The sequence below is a fragment of the Coloeus monedula genome (genome assembly GCF_965178545.1).
Source record: "Coloeus monedula genome assembly, chromosome: 3".
Classification (NCBI taxonomy): Eukaryota; Metazoa; Chordata; class Aves; order Passeriformes; family Corvidae; genus Coloeus; species Coloeus monedula.
This window is the reverse complement of record NC_138783.1, coordinates 30017066-30038358: the sequence shown is the minus strand read 5'-3', so window position 1 is coordinate 30038358 and position 21293 is coordinate 30017066. Positions and strand designations below refer to the sequence as shown.

At 44.7% G+C, this 21293-nt stretch overlaps 1 protein-coding gene across 2 annotated transcripts in view; it reads left to right on the top strand.

Annotated features, from left to right (window-relative positions):
• Positions 1–1687: 1687 nt before the first annotated feature.
• The window catches only part of TEAD4 (TEA domain transcription factor 4), a 51379-nt gene continuing 31773 nt past the window's right edge, over positions 1688–21293 (top strand). The window contains exons 1-4 of one of the 2 annotated variants that reach the window (XM_082279235.1): positions 1688–1703; positions 2076–2154; positions 10231–10285; positions 15976–16230. In XM_082279235.1, coding sequence (XP_082135361.1) covers positions 16224–16230 — 7 coding nt within the window. In that variant the 5' untranslated portion in view covers positions 1688–1703; positions 2076–2154; positions 10231–10285; positions 15976–16223. Of the gene's footprint in view, positions 1704–2045; positions 2155–10230; positions 10286–15975; positions 16231–21293 lie in introns of those variants that run through there. The other variant, XM_082279234.1, reaches the window with a different exon arrangement.

Below are 21293 nucleotides of genomic sequence, written 5' to 3'. Positions count from 1 at the left end.
AAGTCCTGCAAACAATTTGTGTGATGATTCACAGGAAGGAATAGGTTTCAATCCCTTCTCTTTGAGCTGTGTGGATTTGGCAAGGAAACGGGAGCAAAACAGTATGTTAGTCACATAATTATGAGACCTGGCCTAGAATTCCCAGTGAATATATGTGATGAGAAGTGAACTACCTTTCATATACATAGGGGTTTTTATTAAATACATGCGACTTAATAGAAACAGAGGCTAAATTAATTCATTACAAGGCTTTATATAACAACAACAACAAAAAAAAACCATCCCCCCCAAATCGTTTCACTGCATTTTGTAACATCATCTTATTTATATTGTATATACTCTCCATTCCTACAGTTGTATAAGAAAACCTTATTTTTATGAAATTGATGGGTTTTGTCATCTGGTTTCTGAGGCCTTAGGACACATTTAGGACCTGTTTCCAGGTCTCTGCAATTTTCTCTGCAATTTGAAAGAGTTAGGAACTTTTTTAGCTTTGGGTTCTTACAAAAACCCCTCAGTTTCTTCAATATACTGAAGTTTTAAAGAAACCCAGCCTTGTTTCAACTCTTTACAGGTAGTTACGTGCACACCAAGCATCTGTGACAAAATCACCTGCTGGAGCCATGAAAAAGTTCGGTTTGCTGATGTATTTGCATTCCCAGAGCTGCTGTTAGGATGTAGTTACATTTACTAAACTTGCTGGTTTCCTACTGCTTTTGTTTTGGGGATGTGGCTTTCCAACCCTAGTGCAACTCTCAGTCTCATATCAGCATTTTCTAGGGCAGCACAACACTTTGACATTCCTGTATGAACGGACAGTAAAGGAGCAGCTTCGACGTGAGACGGAGAAAAGCCAGGGGCCGCCGCTTTGCGGGTCGGGGGGTGGGTACTTTGCTGCCTGGGCTGCCCTCGGGAGAACCCTGCTGCCGTGCCGGGCTGGGGCCGTTTGTTTCGCAGTGGCTCCGCGGTGCTGGGTGGAAATCACGGCCCGTCTCTGAGGGGCTCCACGGCCGCCGGGCCGCGCCTGGCGCGCAGGGGGAGCCCGGGAGCCGCGTCCCTGCCCGGGCGGCGCGGGGCGTTCGTCCCTGGGGCCGGAGCCCCTCACGGGCGCTTGGCCCATCGCCCCTGGGAAAGCACCAGGCAAGCGGCGGCGTTCCCGGGGCTCCGAGGCCGGCCCGTCCGGGCTACGCATTCCAACTTCTCCCGCGCCCCGGCGCCGTGCCTGCTCTCGATTCCTGAAGGCGGCGGCGTCCCGCCCGCTCCCAGCGCTACCGAGCCGCCCCCTTCCCCCGCTGCCGGCCGCCCGCCCGGAGTTTCCTTCCCCCACCCCCGCGGGCCCCTCTTCCGGCCATTGCCCGCGTTCCCTCCGCCCCGGTCACACACGGCCCCCGGCCGGGGATCGCCCGGCCCCGCTGGGTTTTGTTCCCAACTCCGCCTCGGCCCTTCTCCCGCTGCCCCCCGCCCCCCGCTAGTCCCCTCCCAGCCCCGTCCCAGCCCCTGCCTTAGCCGGCAGTCCCTCCCTCCCTCGGCCGCGTTCATTTCATACCAACTCTCATTCCTCGCATTCCTCACTTCCTCCTTTCAAACTCCAGGGGAAATAAAAACCCTCCCTTTTCCTCCCAAACTCCTGGCCGGCCGCCCCCCCCCCCCCGCCCCGCCGCCGCCCGGGCTCGCCGTCCCGCCGGCCGCGCCGCGCTCCTCAGGTGAGTGTGCGCTTTGTGCCTCCGCTCCCGCCGGCCCGGCTGCCCCCCCGCTCCCATCCCATCCCATTCCATTCCATCCCATTCCATTCCATCCCATCCCATCCCGGCCACCCGCCCGGCCCGGCATTGTTCGCCTCTCCCCGCCGCCGCGGGACCGACAAGGGGGAGCCCCGCGGGCCCACCCCGGAGCCGCTCCTCGCCAACTTTTTTCTTTCTCTGCGACTTGGCGGCGGCGACGATGCTGAGCGGGAGGCTGACCCGCCCGCTCCCCCTGTCCCAGCCCCCGCTCCCACCCCTGCGGGCTCGGGGGTGGGGATCGGGCGGGAGCGAGGGGCAGGCGCGCAGTTACAGCGCTCAGTGCTCTCTTGGCAGAAAGTCCTGGAGCTGAAGGAGGATTTGAAGCCGGTCCCCGCTGCCCCTGCGGAACAGCAGCCGCTCTTGCCTCGCTCAGGTCAGGACACGCTGTCCCAAGGTGGCTTTGGCGCGGGGCGAAGGGACGCGGGTGCCTGCGGGAGACGGGCTGGGAGGGAGGGTTCGGAGCCGCCCGTGGGCGACAGGCGAGGCACAGGCGTACAAAGGAAGCAGTGGGAACATCCTCAGTGGAGGCTTCCCCCGCCGGGAAGGGGCTGCCGGCGCTGGCACTTGGGGAACTCGGTCGCTTGCCGCATCGGCTGGAAACTGCAGCGCTAATGGGGAGAGGCGGGGGGGAAAAAAGGGTTTCTGTACGGTTCGTAGAGATGTGCTTGGGGAGGGTGGAGAGGTGGAGCAGGACTTTCTGTAGTAAATTTTAATGTAAATTATAGAAGATGTTTTTGGGAAAATCGTAACAATCATAAGGAAGCCTATCTGTGAGAAGGTATGTAGGTTGTTGTAGTGCATTTACCGAAAGATGAGGAAATGTTTTCCTAGTTCAGTTATTCTGAAATTAAGAGTTGGGTTTTGGTGGCATGCCACAGGAAAGGATTAAAAAAACCCCAGACAAGCCAAACACACAAAAAACCAAACAAAAAGCTTTCCTGAGTAATCTTTTATCTTTTAAACGGAGATAATTCCGTTTAAACAATTTCTGGCATGGGATGCTGAAGATAAGGCTTTTTTGCAGAAGAGGGAAGAAGTGTAACTCAACAGGTTTTAAGAACTTCTGTATTTTATAGCGAACGATCACATATGTTAAAAAAAAAGCCGTAACAAAAACAAACAAAAACTCAGAACTAACCACAGCTAATTACCAACTTTGTTTTTGTTTAACCTGGAGTTACTCTCATGTTACTTTCTAACCTTAAGAGCTGAGTTGTACGATTCCTCTACAAATAAACAACGCAAAACACTTTTCAAGTGCAGGGGGCTGAGTAGGAGGAAAGGAGATTTAGGGATTGGGTTTATTTTTCTCTTTTCCTGTTACTGGGAACAGGTCGGCTTCCCCAGGACCTGATTGTGGTGTCTGTGTGCAGACTGAGAGAGCGTTCGTTCACCTGTCTGTCCATCTGTCTGGGTAGATGTGAGAGGTTTTATTGTTCTCCCGCAGAAGGAAGTGGGCAGCAGGACAGGGCAGAGAGTAATGGGGAGGAGCGAGAGGAACAGAACAAGGGGGAAGGCAGAGTGGGTATGTAGCAAGTGCTAGGGCTGGGCTGATGCTGCTGTACAGTCACCTGTGCAATTAAAGCCTTTTGGTTTCGAGAGCTTTTTCTCATGGCAGAGAAGAGCCTGGGATCGTCTTAGAGTGAATACAGAGCGACTTCTTCATTAGGGCTGCTGCATGCTGAGGGACTGTGGTTTTCTCTGGAACTTGGGTTGGCAGAGTGAAGGGCAGCCAGTCACCTTTTCAGGGTTTTTTTGCAGTGGGTGCAGCCACATTTTCAGGTTTTCCTAAATCCCAGTGGGAATGGCTCCCTCAAACTAGTTTTATCAATCTCTAAACTGGGCTATCAGCTCATTGTGTCCTCTTGGAGGTGATCCTGGAAGCAAATAAATGTGCGTGAGAATGGTTACCAGGATTTTTCCACTGTCTTGGATCCTGCCACTTCTTTTGGATTTTTAAATTATTGCTACCGATGGTTTTCAAGTATTTTAGGTTATTACTGTGATAAGCACTTTAATGTTGCTATATTATAGAACACCTGCGGGAAAATGGTATGAAAATAGTACTGCCAAGCTTTCAAGAGAAAAAGGGCTCCATGGCACCCTATCTTGCTTGTGGTTTAGATAAAATTACAGTTGCTGTTGTTTTTTTTACTCAGGTATTAGTTTTGCACAACACAAGTAGAGTAAGTAGTTTTGAGAGGGTTGCTGAAAAATAGTTTCCAAGAGATGCTGCTTTCATCTCTGTTTGGATGCTCATTCACAGCTTTCCTTCCTTGGTATTATGCGTCGTTTTCTGTATCTTTCAGCTCTTGGTTCCATCCCAGCGTAACCCAAGGGGTGGGTCCACAAAGACTTGAGGCTGGCACTGCTGTGGACCTGTCCCCAGAGCCTCAAATTACCCATTTCCTTACTTGTCACATCTCTGTGCTTTGTCACTGGCAGGGACACTGGCACTGCTGTTCACTGCCCCGGGGCAGGGGGCTGATCCAGAGGAAAAGTAACACGAGCTTTTAGCAAGTTCGTTTTCAGCCACATCTGTTCTCCAGTCAAGTTAATCATACCGACATGTGCCGGTGTGTCTGGAGAAAGGGGGTGCAGTGACTAGGAGGTGAAGGGTGGGGGAAGAATGGGGACATTTTCTTAATAACATTGCCATTTTTCTCCACCTTAGGTAGCTCTTTGGACCATGTCTACAATAGCTCCTGTGAGAATTAAATGGTTTTCTGTTTTATCTGACCATGACTGTATCTGAAGAAAGTGAAAATTTAGTATTATCTTTTTGTAAAGATCTATTATACTTTCCCTATAGCTCATGTTTGTCTTTTGTTCATTTGTTTGGTTTGGGGTTTGGCTTGGTTTGGTTCTTCCCTCCCGTGTCCCCAAGCTATGTAAAAGTTCTCTTGGGCAAGTTTTTCATCATCCAGTGTACATCAGGAAAGTTTTCTTACTCTACTACAGCAGGTTTTGCCTTGCTGTGTATTTCTCTGAAATGACTGCTTATTATTTCTCTCTGCATTTGCACCTTCTACATTCTTACAAGCTACTAGTGAGGCTATACTAATAATATTTTTCAATTTTCTAGGTCTGATTATTGGAGGTTTTTTGTACTCTTCACTTTCTTCAGTTTATCTGTGTTTCTTTGTCAGAATGAGATCCAATATTCCACGAGTTGGAGTGATTCATCTCTCTTCATTGCCTTGAAGTGATATCTGAGCCCAGGCAGATTAAAGTCACATTGGTCATTTTGCAGAAGCATTTGCTTTGCAGACAACTCTCTCATTTGTTCAGCATTGTCACTCTTGCCTGTCTTTAGATCCTGCTTCTGGCAGGGCTTTTTCCTTGATTTTGTCTCTGGGTTTTCTTTGCATTGCTTTTTCCACATAGTCCTATTTGTCTCCATTGCTTCTTTCATTTTCTTTTTTACACTAACACCCTTTGAGTTGTTTCCACCCACCGATGTTTGTAAACTTCATGCTGTATCACCTGCAAGTTTCATTAACATTACCTTGAGTCAGTCTTAGATCTTTATTTAAGATGTCAAAGACAATTGGACTAGAAAAGATCCCTGCAGCAACCCAGTAGATGCCCTCTGTATCTGTTGGTTCTGTTTGTATCTCATCATATATCGTACCTGTATTAGATATCATATATATCACTATGCATAGTTTTGAAGCCATTAGTTAATTTTTGAATAATATGATCAGTACTCTCCAATGCCAATCTGAAGTAATTTTTAGCTGTGATTTCTGTACAGAGTAACAAATGCTTTTTTAAATCTAAACTTATTTCATTGTGCACTGTGTTCTTTTCATTCTCTACCTTCACAGCATTTCTGTCCTCCTTTGAGGAGCAATCAGGTTTATTAGGAATTACAGTAACGGATGCTGCTCTCTCTCCAACTTCTGCCAACAACCACGCTAAATAAATGCCAGCCTGTTCTTTTGTAGAGCCTTGTAAAAAAGCCATGAGTTGGCATGTGTGGAGCTCCTTACAAGATCTGAGACTAGATTATTAGAAAGAGTTCTTTAGGGTTAGGAGGTGGTGTTTTGAGTTCCTGGGGGTTTTTTGGGATGGGGGGAGGGTTTGGTAGGTTTTTGGTTTTATTGTTCTTGCCCCTTGGGTCCTCTTTTTTCTGGAGATGATGCAGTCACTCCCCTTTGTTTTTAACACCATATGAATTAGACGTTTTCCTGCTAGGGAGGGGCAGGTTTTCCAGTTCCTGGTGCTACTGGCTGAGTCACTGGCTCTGTTTTTCTGTTCTCTTGTAGGTTTATAATTACCTTGTTCTTACCTTCTTTAGAATGTGATTGCCAAAGGGTAGGTGTTTTACACTCCTGTATTTCTGAGTGCCAGTGGCTTTCAGAGCCTGGGTGCAAGCCTTTGAAACATCTGTTTTGCTATTGCCAGAGAAAATAAATCAGCGTAGCCCTCAAAGTGCCTCCCTTCCAACAGTATGGTAGCCACTAATGACAGATGTCCAGGCATAGTGTAATCTCTTGTAAACTGGAATGCTTTAACTAAGGAGGAAATGTCAGGAGAACACAGAGCAGGTGTGTACTGAAATGGAAAGGGACGATTTGCTGATGTGTCTTAAGTTTATTTTACCTGATCATACATTGCCACAGCTCATTGAAATAAAGCTCATTGGTACCAGACTAGCAGGACTTAAGCAGGTCTTTTGGTTTGAAAAGCTAGTCAGCTTAGGGGGGAAAAAAAAGGTGTAAAAGAGAGGTTTGTGTAAGAAGATTATATCCAAGCACTCTCACTGCTCTTTGAATTATCTTTATAAAAATAAAATAATAAAATTCTATTTATTTCTCTGCCCCCCACTTGTTTGTGAAGGAACTATGTGATCAGAAGAAAACAACTGTGCAGGTGAAACATGTAAATCTCTGCTTTTCTCCACCCAGTATGTGAACTGAAAAATAGAGTAGCAGCATCTTTTTGCAGTGCTTTTGGTCTTAGGTTTTATTTGTAAGAACATGCTTTAAAAACTGGAGTAGTAGAGTCTGTGGTGTGCTGTGTCCCTTTAAGAATCTAGTTTTGCTTGGCTAGCTGCCCTTGTTCTCCTGTAGATTAATCCAGCAGAAGGTATATAACCTGTTGACCTTCCTGGCAAGAAGGGTCTGGAAGGGCAAAGAGATAAATCAAAAGGTTCATGCTTTCCTGTAATATGTGGGGACAAGTTTGTTTTTCAGTTTTTGACATTTCTTTTCTTTTTTTTTTTTTTTTTTTTTACTGATTTGAGGGTTGGGGTTGTAATTACAGATTCTCATGATTTTCATTTGGTTTCTATGAAATCGTTCTGTGTTCAGCAGGTTGGAGATGGCGGCATGTTTATGCCACATTTAGAGAGAGGAAAGAGTTTGAACTCAAAATTACACTGGTCTGAGTTGAGGGTGGCTTTACTGTCTCGTATCAAACTGGTAGGAGCATTGGAATCTGGTAAAAATGTCTGGTGTGTCCTTGCTAGGAAATTTCAGACTGTTCTTCAGAAAGGTTGACTTTCGCTAGTGTCAGCCTTAAGAACTGAGCGTGTAAGCAGTAAATGTTGACCTGCTGCATGATCCAGATGGGTGTGTACTCCAAACCTGAGCTGGGGTGGTGCCTGAATACCCCAGGAGAGTGCAGCTGGGTTGGTAGCCATGAGGAGGGTTCATTTATGTGATGCAGGTGTTTCATCATGCCTCTTCTTTACTTAGGTATTGCATTATGACAAGCATCAAACCCCTTTAAGCTCATGCCAGACTACTACTAAAATCAAAGCACATGTGTAATTGGTTGACTGAAGGTGGAAAAGTGAAAAGAGCACTGAGCATTTGTCCCGTTTTATATACCTGTTCTGGCTGTTTGTGATTTGCATTTGTCTTGAGCCTTTAGTAGAAGGCTTAGCCCTGACCAGACAGGTCATGCCCGCAACACAGACCACCTGCAAGCACAACAGAAAGGGAAATTTGACTGCATTCATGGGTAGTGTGATCGCTGTCTGTCTATTCTCTTTTAAGTCTCTTAGCCCAGGTTCAGCTATTTCTTTTCTTGGAGACTGACTCTAGTTTTGGAGCTAAACATTTCACTGCTTTGGATGAGATTTGCAAACATCTGTCTCCTGTCTGAGTTCATGTGCAATTCTGCCATTAGTGTCATGGGAAGCTAAGGATGTCCAAATTGTGAGGCTTTGCTGGAACATCTATCTTTGAGTCCTAGACAAGAGCTTGAAAGATGTCATGAGCAGGAGGCAGGATTAGGAAACAGGAATTTGATTTTGATATCATAAAGTGGGCATTATGGGTCTCAGCTTAGTGTTTCTTGTCAGCAAATACTCAAAAGATACTCTATTTCCAGACAATGTTAAACATGAGCCCCTCTGAAGTTACCACTTGCAATTGCAAATCACTTTTAAAGTTAACCTTTTCTTGTCTTTTTTAACCCTATTCTGATTTTGTCATTGGGTGGTTCAGTTACATCTTTGTGCTATACATTTTTCTATAGGTAAAATGGGGGCTTTTGAGCCTGATGGTGAGATTTTCAGGACAACTGAATTTCAGTGGAATTAGGAGCAAGGAGGTTTTTTTAAGGTTGCTACTGAAGGTTCCCTATCCTTAAATAATTAAGTGAATAATACTCTTTGGGAAAATGCTTGGCTTGATTTATTTCTGTCTCTAGCTTGGTTTGGTAATTCCCAAGTAATTTTAGTCAGTCAATATCTACACTTGTCTGTAAAATGGGACAGTTACAATTTTCCTGTGTTAGCTGACACTACCAATGCTTCTGCGATAGAAAAGGGACGTGATTATCTGGCTTCCTCCTGGTTCTTGCTTTCTAACCAGCTCCATGGAGAATGACTCCTGGTGACTGCTGCTGCTAGCACGAGGGTGATGAACCATTTTCACCCTGCCACAACCTTCATCTGTTGGGGAAGCTGTGAAACACATGCCACATGTCTTGGAAAGTCAGGGAGAATGGGAGCTCTGGGAACAGTTCCCACATGGGAGATAACAGTGACTCCCCAGGAATTCCACTGTTCCTTTGAGAGCTTGGGCCAGCCCAGTGCGTGGCTCAATCCCAGCACAACCTGGCAGTGTCAATCTCTGCTGCCCTTGCTGGCTCGTTTTTCTCTCCCAGCTGAGACATAAATCACCCAGTAGTCATGTTGTCAGTCCAAGGCTGGTGGCCTTGTGATGTGGCCTGTACATGGGAGCTGGGCACGAGTTGCCCATTGCTCAGGATCGATCCCTGAGATGGCCACCCCTAGACTAGTGGGATCAGAACTGGCCTTTGGGTTTTGTTGTTGGATTGTGGGGGTTTTTTCTCCCCTCCTTAGGGCAGCAAGGCTCTGTGCTCTGTTTCCTTTATCTCAAATGTAACTGACTGGATGGTGTGCAAGGCCACACACCGCCTTATCTCATCACATCCTGTTTGACTGCATTATCCAGGGCTGCACTGATAGAAGTTCTCCTCTCTCCTTGCTTTGATTTATATCACTCTGCTGGACGCTACATCCTCTCTCTGTTTCAGCCAGAGCTAGCTACTGCAATAATTTAAGAGTTGTTTTGCTTTGCTCGGGAAGTCAGGTGCCTTTTGAACAGCAGCTGCTGCAGGCAGTTTCGGTGTAGCAAACAAACCAAGCTTGATTTTGTGTTAGGCAGTGTGACAAGCTGAGTAGCTGGAGCCCAGCCTCCTGCTGGATATGATCTGAGTCTAGTAGTGCACGTTCCTTTGTAAACCAGTCTTATTCAGTGTTGAGACAGAGACAAAAATCTCACCATGCAGCCTGTGGTTGTAATGAGTGTATTACCTTGCCCAGTACAGAGAGGGAAATCTCAGTTCTTTCCTCCTTGCCTGGCACTGCGGCTAGTTAGGAGCTTTTACATCCCCTGCAGCCAGTAACACTTACCTTAACTGGTTTTATTCATAGGATTATGCAGCAGTACTCTGGTGTCATGGGTAGATAGGGCCATTCACAGGGAATAGCCAACATTACTCAGGATTGCAGGAGGCCCGGGGCAAAAAGTGAGATGACAGCCAGGCTCAGCCCTTGGCTAAGCTGTTACGGAGTGTTTGAGCAAAGCCCCCTCAAAAGGCTCAGAGAACAGCACCCACCCATCTCCACTGTCTCCAGGTTGCTTTAATGATGGGAGTGCAGCTCCTAAGGAGCCTGAGGAACTGGTTGCTACCTGGTGCTGCAAAAGTGCTGTTACCTTCCTAGCTACAGTTCAGTGCCAGTTGGGCTTGCTACAGTTGCATCCTTTTTTCTTTTTTCTGCAGAGACCTTGTAAACTTGTCCATGATTTTGTCCTCTTTTGTCTGCCAGCTTTAACAAATCTTATTTATTGTTGAATACCTGCTTTCCCACCTTTTCCCTTTCCAGTATGTTTTTCCTGCAGTCTTTGAGTTGCACCGCCTGGGAGCTACTCATCTACTGATTGCACTCATTTTTCTCTTTCAGAGGAGCTAAGCTATTCTTGTAGTGTCCCATAGAATTTCCCAGTCTTCTTCCTCTGGTAAGTTTGAATGCTATCTTCCATCTTGTACCTTGAGCAATAGGTTTCTTAGTATTGCAGACTGTTGCTTCCCTAAACCCAAATCTCCTTGTATTGAGTGCGTCGTGTAAGATCATTTGTTAGGTGTTCTAGATGGGAGTAAGTGGCTGGTTATTCATGTTTCCAGGTTTTCTTATTCTTATATATGTAATACACTCTAAAGTTTGAGCAGCGGGACATCATCTGTTCTAGCTGAACTAACCTTTTTTTTTAAAAAAATTCTCTGACTGCTGATCTGATATGAAAATGTTGTGGTTCGGATCCTCTACGGTAGCAGTATTTGGCTCATGTTACTGAGGTAGTGAATACCGGAATTGTTTGGGTTTGTTTGCATTTCAATGACACCAAGGAGTACCTGCAAGGTGAAGCAATCCCTGCCAGCACAGCCTGCACTTCCAGTGAATGAGACCGAAGGTGAAGGGATGCTCTTGGTAAAACACAGCTACTTCCTCAGGGTGCAGCCAGCTCAGGAGCAGGAGTGGAACCGCCTGTCCGACTCCACACGGCTGTGCTGGCAAGCGCCCCTGCCTGGGAGGGGTGAGTGAAAGGGGACATCTCTGCCCAGTGTGTTGTGCTCGGTTCCAACAGGGAAAGGGGGTGGCCATGGAGTGGGGGGGAGTCTCTTGGACAGAGCAGCTCTAAGAAAACTGAACAACTGGAGGCAGCTGGCTGCAATTTTTCAGATCCTCAGGAAAGTATGATTTTGTGTTGAGCAGCTGCCACAAACACTTAAGAGGGAGCTGTTACCAACAGTTATGACTGAGGGATTAATATTAGAAAACAGATGTGTCAGACTATGGAGTCTGTTTAAAGATGTGCTCCCTGTCAGTGAGATGTTGGCTGAAGGGCTCTTGGCAGCTGTCTAGCCCTGCAGGATCTCTGAATCTCAATGAGATACCATTTGTGAAAGGAAAGAGAGTTAGTGTTGAAATTATCAGAATTGGAACACTTAAATCAAAGCTGCTGGAGCTGAAGTATTTTTGTGCTTTCTCCATGGTTTTGCTTTGTGAGTGACTTATGAAGAAATGACCACGGCAGAAAGAAAAACAGGCAGCAAGAGTGAATAAGAAACAGTATTTGGACAGAGTGAAACATTAAGAAGGAAGAGATACTGTGATGAGGAGGTGGATGTGCTTTGAAGGGTCTTGTGTCTTTGAACCTGGGACAGAAGCCATGCCTGGATCCTATAAAGAAAGATAGTTAATCATCTCTCAGTAAAGTAAGAGTGGGATCAGAATTAGAAAAACTGTAAGGTACAATCACAGAAGTACAAAAGCCAAGGAGTGGGACATAAGTTCAGACTGAGGGAATCTCAAGAGAACAAACACCAAGCCCTGTGACCTCTGGCAAAACTTGCTATTATGAGTATGGGACAACATCCTCTGAGTACACTGTTCCTGAGAACTGTGCCTGGTAAGGGAATTCACATGGGAAGGAATTGTGTGATTATGTCTGGGATGTCTGTTTAGTGCTTTCGGAATTAAATTCCCTCCACATCAGAAGAAAGCTTTGTGATTACAAACTGTTCCACAGGCAGAACTTAGAATAAATACTAAAATATTTAGAAATATTAGAACATTGAGTAATACAAATAACTATTAAAGTTACCAGGCTGTATGCATGTAGTTACTATTGACTGGAAGACAGAAGCAAGCTGAAAAGTAGATGCTAACTGAAACATTTGTATTTTGTTAAAGAAGTTACTAATGAATATTATTCAAACCTTTCTTATAAATAAGACATTCGACAATCTCGTGTTTCTGAAAAATCCTGTTTTTCACCAGATTGCTCATTCAATGGGAGGTGATTTCACTGCCACTTTTCCAATTTGCCATACTAATAAAGTAATTTACCACGGGGTTTAGCCCCCAGCTTCTTTTTAGTTTGCTTTGCTTAGTTTAATGAGTGGTCATCTTGGCCACCACTGAGTTCAGATCAACAGTGCAGGAGACAGAAGGCTTGAAAGTGTTCAGCCAAAGCAGAGACCAACAGATCAGATAGCACCCAGCCAGGACCCCCTGAATTACTGTCTATTGCTTCTGAGCACAGAGTATTGCCTGGGACTGCACGTGGAGCTCACTAGTTAAGCAACATTATTTAAGGAAACTTTGCAGACCTGTTAAGCCTTTGGCATCTTACTGATCTAGGGGCATAGAGTTATAAGGATTTCCATGGCCATTTCAGTCTATGGAATTTCTTCAGAAGTTTTCAAATAGAAGTAAGATTTTTTTGCTGGTGTGCTCTGTAATCTGAGTAATTACAGAGGTTTTAGCTGGAGATGGCCAAACATCCTTGATTTTATAGTCTGTATGGTTCCCCGTTTTTCATCATCCATCAGGAATAGCTTTAGTACCAAGAAGGGAAAGCAGAATCAGGCCCCAAGTGTAGAAAAGTTGGGATTGGGCACAATAGCACATTTCGGTTCCTTTTGACCTAGCTGTACCTTGAGATAGAACATTGCTGGGCAAGGCACAAAAAGTAAGAAGCATTAAAAAAAAAGCGTCTGGTCACTTCAAGATTTATATAATTTCTTCTGTCACTGCTATTATGTTCCACATCTCCCTTGATTTACACCAGTGTGAGAGAAAGTTCGCAAATTCAGTTCACATATTCTGTCTCTTGCTTTGTGGACTTCCCTTAATGTACAAATTTCATCTGCTTAAGTCAGTGCAAGTTTCCTTTAAGTTTTGGAGAACAGTCTGGAGAGTTGACACTGCACTGAATAGGACATGTTTTCTCCTCCAGTTATTCTGCATCTTGGATTAGAATGGACCCAGATTTTCCTGTGTCACCAAAAGCACTTAGTGCAGGTGCAGAGCCTTGTAAAATATGCAATGATCAGGCAACAGCTCCTAGGGTGTGAATGTGGTGGGGGGAGGAGAGTTATGCTTCAGATACATTTATTTAGTTTCAACTTAAGAGTGTGCCGTGATGAAATCATCTGCTAGGTATTCCCCTGTGTCAGCATGGACACTAAGGAGATGAAAATAACTGGATTCAAAGTAGATGCTTTTTATGGTCATCATGGTCCTTCATTCCCTAGGAGATGACTTTGTCTGCCTGTATGCATTGCTAGGGGATTTGGCTTGACAGCAGAGCCGTAGCTTCCAGTGACTGTGGCTTTGGGAGTCCTGTAGTTGAGCAGTTGGAGCGTGTTTTCACTTGGTGTGGAGCCTGCTGGCTCACGTGAGGTTTGCAGCTCCCAGTGCAGGTGGTGTGATGAATACACTTGCTGTTACACCTTGGGTTTCTTTCTGAACCCTCCATTTCTCAGCCTGTCACCATAACTTAAAACCAGCCTGGGCCTTGTGTTTGTGGAGATTTTAATGTGCCTTAACTATGGAGGGTCTGGAGGGCCTCCAGGGACTAGGGATGCTTGGGGAATATCAATAGGAGAACATTTGGAACAGATAAATTCTGTTTCCCTGTCAGAGTCTCCCTGTGGAAAGCTTACTCCTCTACACTGATTCCCCAGCAGGACAATCTCTTGAATACCCATGTAATTTTTTTATTAGCATCTGTCAGTGAAAGGGGGGATGTTTGGTGATGGAAGCAACTGTTACCCTTCGTTTCAGGGTCTCTTAAAGTCACATTGCTGGCCTTGGTGCCATTCACAGTGTGTGTGGGATGTCTGTCCCAGTGGTAAAAAGCCAAGTGTGAGCTCCCCTTTCTGCCCCTCACCTCCCATTTTATTATTTCTTTCCATATTCATTAGAGCTCTGAAATAGTATACCGTGGATCAAGAGGATTGAAATAATCTCATGTAGGTGGTGAAATGGATGGATGAGCAGTGGTAGGCCATTCCAGTGATTTGTGTGTGTCAAATACTGTCACAGGAAATAACTCATATACTGGGTTTTCTAAATGTCTTTGTGACCTATTTGTTAAAAGGCTGCACACTACACTGTGTCTAATTATTTGTCTAATTCATATTGTCTGTATTGAAATTAGTCAAAGGCCCAGTATTGTCTTACTTGTTTCCTTAGCTTTTGGTGGGTTTTGGAGATGTAAAAAATGTATCTGCTGCTGTTTAAAGTCATTAAGGAGCAGCAAAACCTTCTGAGTGCCAGTGTTGTCAAATCTTTACAATTTCAGCTTTTGAAATGTTAAAGTTCTTCAAGAATTTCAGCTTTTATTAAAAAAAAAAAAAATCTGGTCATTATGGTTTTGGAGAAGATTTTAAAAACACAAAATCCAAAGTGGTAAGAAATGAAAGAAAGACCTAAAAAAAGTTTATGTCAGAAAAGCTTCTGGAGCCATGAGCCCTGAATTTTTGAAGGTCTGAGGTTGAATGAATGGACTGCTTTTCCCCTATATCAACTATGGCATAACTGCACATATTTTTTTTTCTATCTAGTTTTTGACAAATACCACACTCAAATTTCTCCTCTGTTTCTCTTTACATTTTCACTGGGATATTTCTGAGCTAGAGAGTTGTTATGTCAGACCTCTCTCCTTACTCCCATATTCAGTGCAGATTTGATGATTCTGTTGCTTTTGGAAAAAAAGTCCTTATTCTGATTTTCTTGCTACCCAGTTCAATGTGGTGATAGAGAGGGAAGTTTCTAACTCTGGCTGGATTCTCAAATGCTGGCTTGTGAATGTTCTTTGTAGTCCAGATAACAAAGCTATTAAAATGATAAACAAACAGCTTTGGGATTAAGGCAGAAGAATGATCTGTGTCTTTAGAAGCCATTTGTCTCCTGCCTGGTTGACTGGAAGTGTCTGTGTGGTCTGAAGTCAATTTCTCAATGAGTGTTTCAGCAGCTCCGCACAAAGGCTTCAGCCTCTCTGTAGGCATTTATAAGTAGACTATAATTTATTGTAGTTTTCAAGAGCTAGCAGCTGCCAGCTCAGGTTCAATGAGAAACCAATTTCTGCTCCTGCCCAGTGGCAAATATAATAGCCTGAGACTGGTAAGTGATGAAGGGGCAGAGAGGCAGAGGAAACTGAGGGAATTTGCCTGAGGTCGTTCTGAAGATGAGCAGTAACAACAGGCTAAGCACCTTGGTTCTTGACCTGCTACCTAGTGCTGTCATCCCTGTACTGTGGTGCCTTCTACTCCTGCCAGGATATGATGCTGGGATTTGGAAGACATTGCATTAAACTGTCTGGCTCCAGGAACGGCTTTTTTAAAGCACAGCTGATCCTTGAGAAGAAATGTCAATGTTAGAAGTGACACCAACTACTAAGTCTGATCCAGTGAAACAGTATCTAAGAAAATTTCAACCCCAGTGCTCAGTGATGACTAGATAATTCATCACTGCTTTATTTTGCATAGTCTTTCACACAGGCTGAATCCATCTATGTGTGCTTCAGAAAGTTAAATAACAATTACGTGGATAATGACAGTGCAGGGAAAAAGAAATAAATCAGATAAGGACACAAGAAGAATCCTCTGAGGAGAACTGGGAAGTGACAGAGTTAATGAGCCAAAGAGAGACTGGAGCAGGCTTTTTTTTTAGAAGGATTTGTAGAAAGGGTTTTCATCTCAACATAAATAAAAATCCAACACGTGGGTATCATTTAAGATAAACTTGAAGTAAAATGCCTTCTGACTGCGATTTTTTTTACTTTTTTTGCTTTAGTGTCTCCATTTTCCTAGCGAGGAAGGTTTCTAACTGCCCGATGGGATGTGCTTGCCATTGCAGGTTCTGAGTCTGCTCCTCCACGTGGCACCTTGGAGTTTCTAGCTGGCACCATTACCTCCAACGAGTGGAGTTCTCCCACCTCCCCTGAGGGGAGCAACGACTCGGGGGGCAGCGAGGCCTTGGACAAACCCATCGACAATGACGCCGAGGGCGTGTGGAGTCCGGACATTGAGCAGAGCTTCCAGGAAGCGCTAGCCATCTACCCACCATGCGGCCGGCGCAAGATTATCTTGTCCGACGAAGGCAAGATGTATGGTAAGGAGAGACCAAGGGCACAACACAGTGCTCCAGGCAGCCTGCCCTGTGCACCCAGTGATGCTCTGAGTGAATTCCCTTCTCTCAGGTGTTCCCAGGCTGATGCTGTTGGTTGCCTCGAGTTGTATTTAGGAAAATCGGTGTGAAGATCTTGACATTAGCAAAGGAGACGGAGTTATAGGTATCTTTTTCAGGGGACTATCAATAAGGTAGATCTCAGAGTTGAGCGTGCTACTGACCGAATCTTTATATATAAATATATATAATCTAATGTCTCAATGGTGTGACAAGGCCTATCTTTTATGGTATCTCTTGCTGCTGTCTTCACTGTTCTTGTTGGAGGTAAGATCAGGTGATGGACTCTGTCTGGTGCTACAGGACAGAAGTTCAGCTCCTGAACCCCTGAATGGCTCTGCTGGTGTGCAAGTGCCTACAGTTCATTTACTAGCTACACTTTTCAGATCTTAAGAAGGGCAGAAAGTTCTGTGTACTCCTTTTCATTGTAGTTTGCGTTCTCATAGCTCTGGTACAAGTATCTTTCACTTGTGGGTTCTTCTCATCTAGCTAACCAGATACCCAGCCCTGAATACAGAGAAGCTCTGGCTTGCAGCTGCAGCAGAAGTCAACTTTATACGTGATACACATACTTTTCAATTGGATCTTTGACCTTTTCCACAGTTAAAATTTCTCTTTTGATTTTGTTCATAAAATGTTGGTCTGGCCTGGATTGTCTAGCTGAGTATAGCAAGAAGCCACCTGGTACTTCTGAGACTAAAAAGCAAAGCAAAGGCTGAATGCCCAGGATTTGGTTTTAAGTCCCAAGGTGGCCAGTTTCTCAGAACACTATCAAGGGTCTTACGGAAGGCAGCCCTCTTTCTACCCAGTCAGTGCTTGCTATTTTTTTTACCCCTGTACATTGGAATCTGCCTGTCTTCACCGGCCCCATCATGGGATGCTCCGTGCATGCCCTGGAGCTTCCTAATGAGCACTTCACAAGTCATTCTGCAGGTTTCTGTTCACCCATCAGGCCATTGTTCCCTGAGCAAGGGAATAGATTGCTCTGACTGTGGGAGCGTGGGTGGGGTCTTGTTTACATGGCCTTATCTACAGTGGGTGGTTTTACTGGGTACATACATCATTGTGTCTGGGAAGAGCCATATAGGTTGGGTAAGGCTGATCACCCTGAGGCTAATCTAGGGCCAGTATTCTTAGGCAGACACCAATTCCTGCTCTGTGCTGGTGCAGACATTTTTGTGGTTGTGCTATGGAACCAACCGGGGAACTGATCCAGCTTAAAACTAACGTGGTCAGAACTTTAATTGGGATACTGCTCACCTGCTTGTGCTGGTGTTTAGAGAAAGGATGGTGAGATTGGGAATGAGCAGCCATGACTGAGATTAAAGTAAGTCTGCTTCTTTAGGGAGCAATGCTTGCTTAACATGTTACTCAGACTAAAATATTACTTGAGAATCCACCCCATGGTTATTAAGCATGAACTAGTGACATGCTCCTTGTTGCTCTATATCTGCACTACTTTTCATGATGGGTGACTTTTAAAATTACCGGTGAAAAATTACAGTTGTGTTTTAAGATTGTATTAATTTACTGAACATTTTGCATGGTCCTTGAAGTATTTCAGCTTTGGAGTGAATGTGTCAGAGCAGAGAGTGAAAGACAAGAAAAGAAGTGAGAGCAAAAGTGAAGTACGAAGGGCTACAGAAGCCAATGAGACTTAGCTGAGCCTGACTTAGCATAGATTGGTGTTAAGTGGAAGACATCTAGTTGACTGGACTGGTGAACTGCAGAAGGTAAATAACCCAGTTGCAGGGTGAAAAGTTTAGGGTAAGCTCAGGGAGAAGAAATAAAGAGCTTTTCTGCAAGCCCTCCCCCACTACTCCAAATGGGACAGTGTCCCTGCTTGCCTTCAGTGCACCTGTTCTGAGTGTGGACGGTTGGTTCAGTGTGCTCCTGACAGAACCCAGGCGCTGATTTATGCCCTCCTTTGCTTACTCGTCTCCAGGATCCCGGCCAAGGAAGTGGGGCCCTGTCTGGGATCTATAGAAAGATATGACCGGGCAGGGAGAATAAATATAGTCCCTGATTTCATCTTCAGTACTCACAAGCCAGCTCGTGGAACAGGGCAAGCATGATGTGGAGCTGGCCCTGCCTCTGATGGGATGGTTATTTATCCACCCTCTGACCGACTGGCACAGAGCTCTCTGAACCAAGGGGTGAGGTGTTACAGAGAGCTGTGTATGCCCCTTTCCCCTGACAAAACTGGGACCATTTCACTGTTTCTCACTGAGCAGTGGCTCGTGTGGTACTACTATGTTGGGCAAGATGCTCCAGGTCTCAGAATCTCTCCTACGTGCAATTTACATGCTTCTCACCTTTTGTGAGGCAAGCTGTTGTCAGTTTAAAGTTAGCAGCTTTTAGCTGAAGTGCATTGAGGCAAAATAAAGAATTTGTGCTGTTTCACTTAAATGCGTTTAAAATTGTACAGAAAGGTGTGTTTCAGCCTCTACATGCTCATGTCTCCATGCCTCTTCAAAGTCGGCTTGTTTACAGCTCTTTAGGCGACACTGCTGATTGCTGACTGAACATGATTCCACCTTCACACCAAAGTCAGCCAAGCTCTTCTCTGTACACTGATAATCTGCATCTCGATTCCTTTGCTGCCTTTCCTTCCATTGTCTCTTTCCATACTCGACAAGTTCCATTTTAGTGTGGAGGCAGCATCCTGACTAAGCTCATGCCACAGCACGCTCTGGGTGCAAGCCCTCACTGGCCTTTCCAGCAGGCTTTGCTGACCACCTGCTTAAGGCACAAGCAGCTGTCTTGTCTGATATGGAATGCTGTCCTTTCTCCTAGTCATTGTGTTGACGTTAGAAACATTGAGTCTGGGGCACTTAACTGCTCTGGTGCCTTCTGGTATCACTAAGGTCTTGCAGAATAATTTTATGAGCGTTGCCTGCTAGAACACTGTGGGGGTACAGTATTACAAATCTGTCACTTACATTTTCCAACAATATTTTTCCATGGGAGCAATAATATCTAGCATTTGTACTAAATACACAATCACAGAATTAGGTGTTTGGTATCTCCTGGCATCTTCAGTACTGATCTAGAGAAAGAAGAGGGAAAAAGCTTAGTGCCTTTGTGAGATTTGCATGGAGATGCTAAATAGACCAGGTCTCCCAACAGTTCTGAGAGCAGAGAAATGAAAAATACAAGAGAGACAGTAAGAGCTTGGAAGAAACGAATTACTGCCTTAGCTGTCCAGTGTTTCCTTCCACTGCAGGAACACCTGGCTTGGAGCACGTTTTTGCAAGAGGGGCTAGAATTGATGGGTGTTTGTTAGATGGCTGTTCTGAAGGAGTCACTAGTTTAGCAGCTGCTTTTCAAACAGCTCAGCCATTTCTGTGCTGAGCAGGGAGGGGCAGACAGCTGAGGGCAGTCATCCATCGCCCCGTGCTGGTGCCATCTGTTTGTGAATTGCTGATAGGAAATACTTAAAGATGTCCAAAGCTTAGAGGCTGAGTGATAGAAGAGGGATAGCCAACCATGTTACTAGTTAAAACCTGGAGCAGGCTAGTGGACCACAAAGACTTGGGTTTGCAACATGACTGAAGATGGGATGAAAGGTCAGTCTGATGCTGCCAAAGTTACCAGGTCACAGGTGGTCCCTCCCACCCCTATTCTGAAATGCCTAGGTAAATTTGCAGGATAATGCCTTTATCTCAAAGGGATAAGTTATCATTTCATGTTCTCCCTGGCCTCAAAGACTCACTAAAAGTAGAACTGGAAAGCACATAAATCCGAAGAAGCATAAAACATACGCTGCCTGTCCCAGTTCATAAACACTTCTCCTTGAGGGGAGGGAAGAGCATCGTTGCTATTTAAAATATGTAAACCTTCGAGGTGTCAGTCTTCAAATGCTTTCCTCTGTATTGTAGTTTAGCATCTTAACCTGATGATGTTTCAATCAAAGGTATTGGAACATGCTGAGAATGTGCTCACTTGACACTGAACTGAATGTTCCAGGTAATTGCAAAATTTGTACTTCAGCTGTGATATCCCTCAGAGAGATACTTCTGAAGTTCCTATCCCTTCCATTAGTATGACCTAGTGAACTGTAGAACAGCCCCTTATCCCATGGTTTTGGAAAAAAAAAAGGAATCTCCTATTTTAAACACTAGAAGACAGACAAAACTTGGATTTGTGGACAATTGGTCAGGATGCAGACTTTGCCCTCCCCTCTGGTGGTAGGTGTAATGTTTTGGAGCTGCTCAATAACAAGGTTTTGTTTCACTCAGTCATCTTTCAGCTTTGCTTTTGTGTAGCTCTGGTTCTTTGTTGTCGACTAGACAAAGCCAGACTTCTGGAGACATTAGCAGTGAGTTAGACTTCTGCTGGAGTTTGTCGTGCTTTTCCTTCCATCTCCTTTGTAAGCCAAATTTATGGTTTTTTGTGTTAAGCTGTATGTCAGTTTAACTGGTGTTCTCTCCATGCAAGCGTAAAAAGAAGTATTTTTCCATGAATTCCGAGCATTTCTTGAATATTGAGAAATTTGCTGCTTTTGAAATACCAGCCCACCAGAAATCTTCTTGCAGTTAACAGTACTGGCTGTGGCATCTTTCCTTAACATGCTTAGTATACTGAACATAAATATAGTAGCAATTTTATTGTGTACTACATGTTATCCAAACTATTGTGACTCCTTTTGTGGGGGCTTCATTCTGTTGTTTCAATAAAGGGCACATACTTTTTCCTGTCCCTTTTGATTTTTAGCAGTTTTGTAGACCCATATTTATCTGTCAGGCTTAAAAAAAGTGAGCTGTCTAGTATGACATTTTTCTCACTGTGTACGTCTGCAGCCACAGAGTTTTTGTCGTGTTTTAGTGATTTCCTTCATTGGCAACATTGCATTACCCTTATGGCTCTTCCTCTGACTTTTTCACTTAAATTTCAAACTTTTAGTAATTCTCCAAGATAGAGTTAATTTGTAGTGTTCTGTTGTCAGAAAGGCACTTGGTCGGATTTTTTTTTTCATTGTAGGTAAC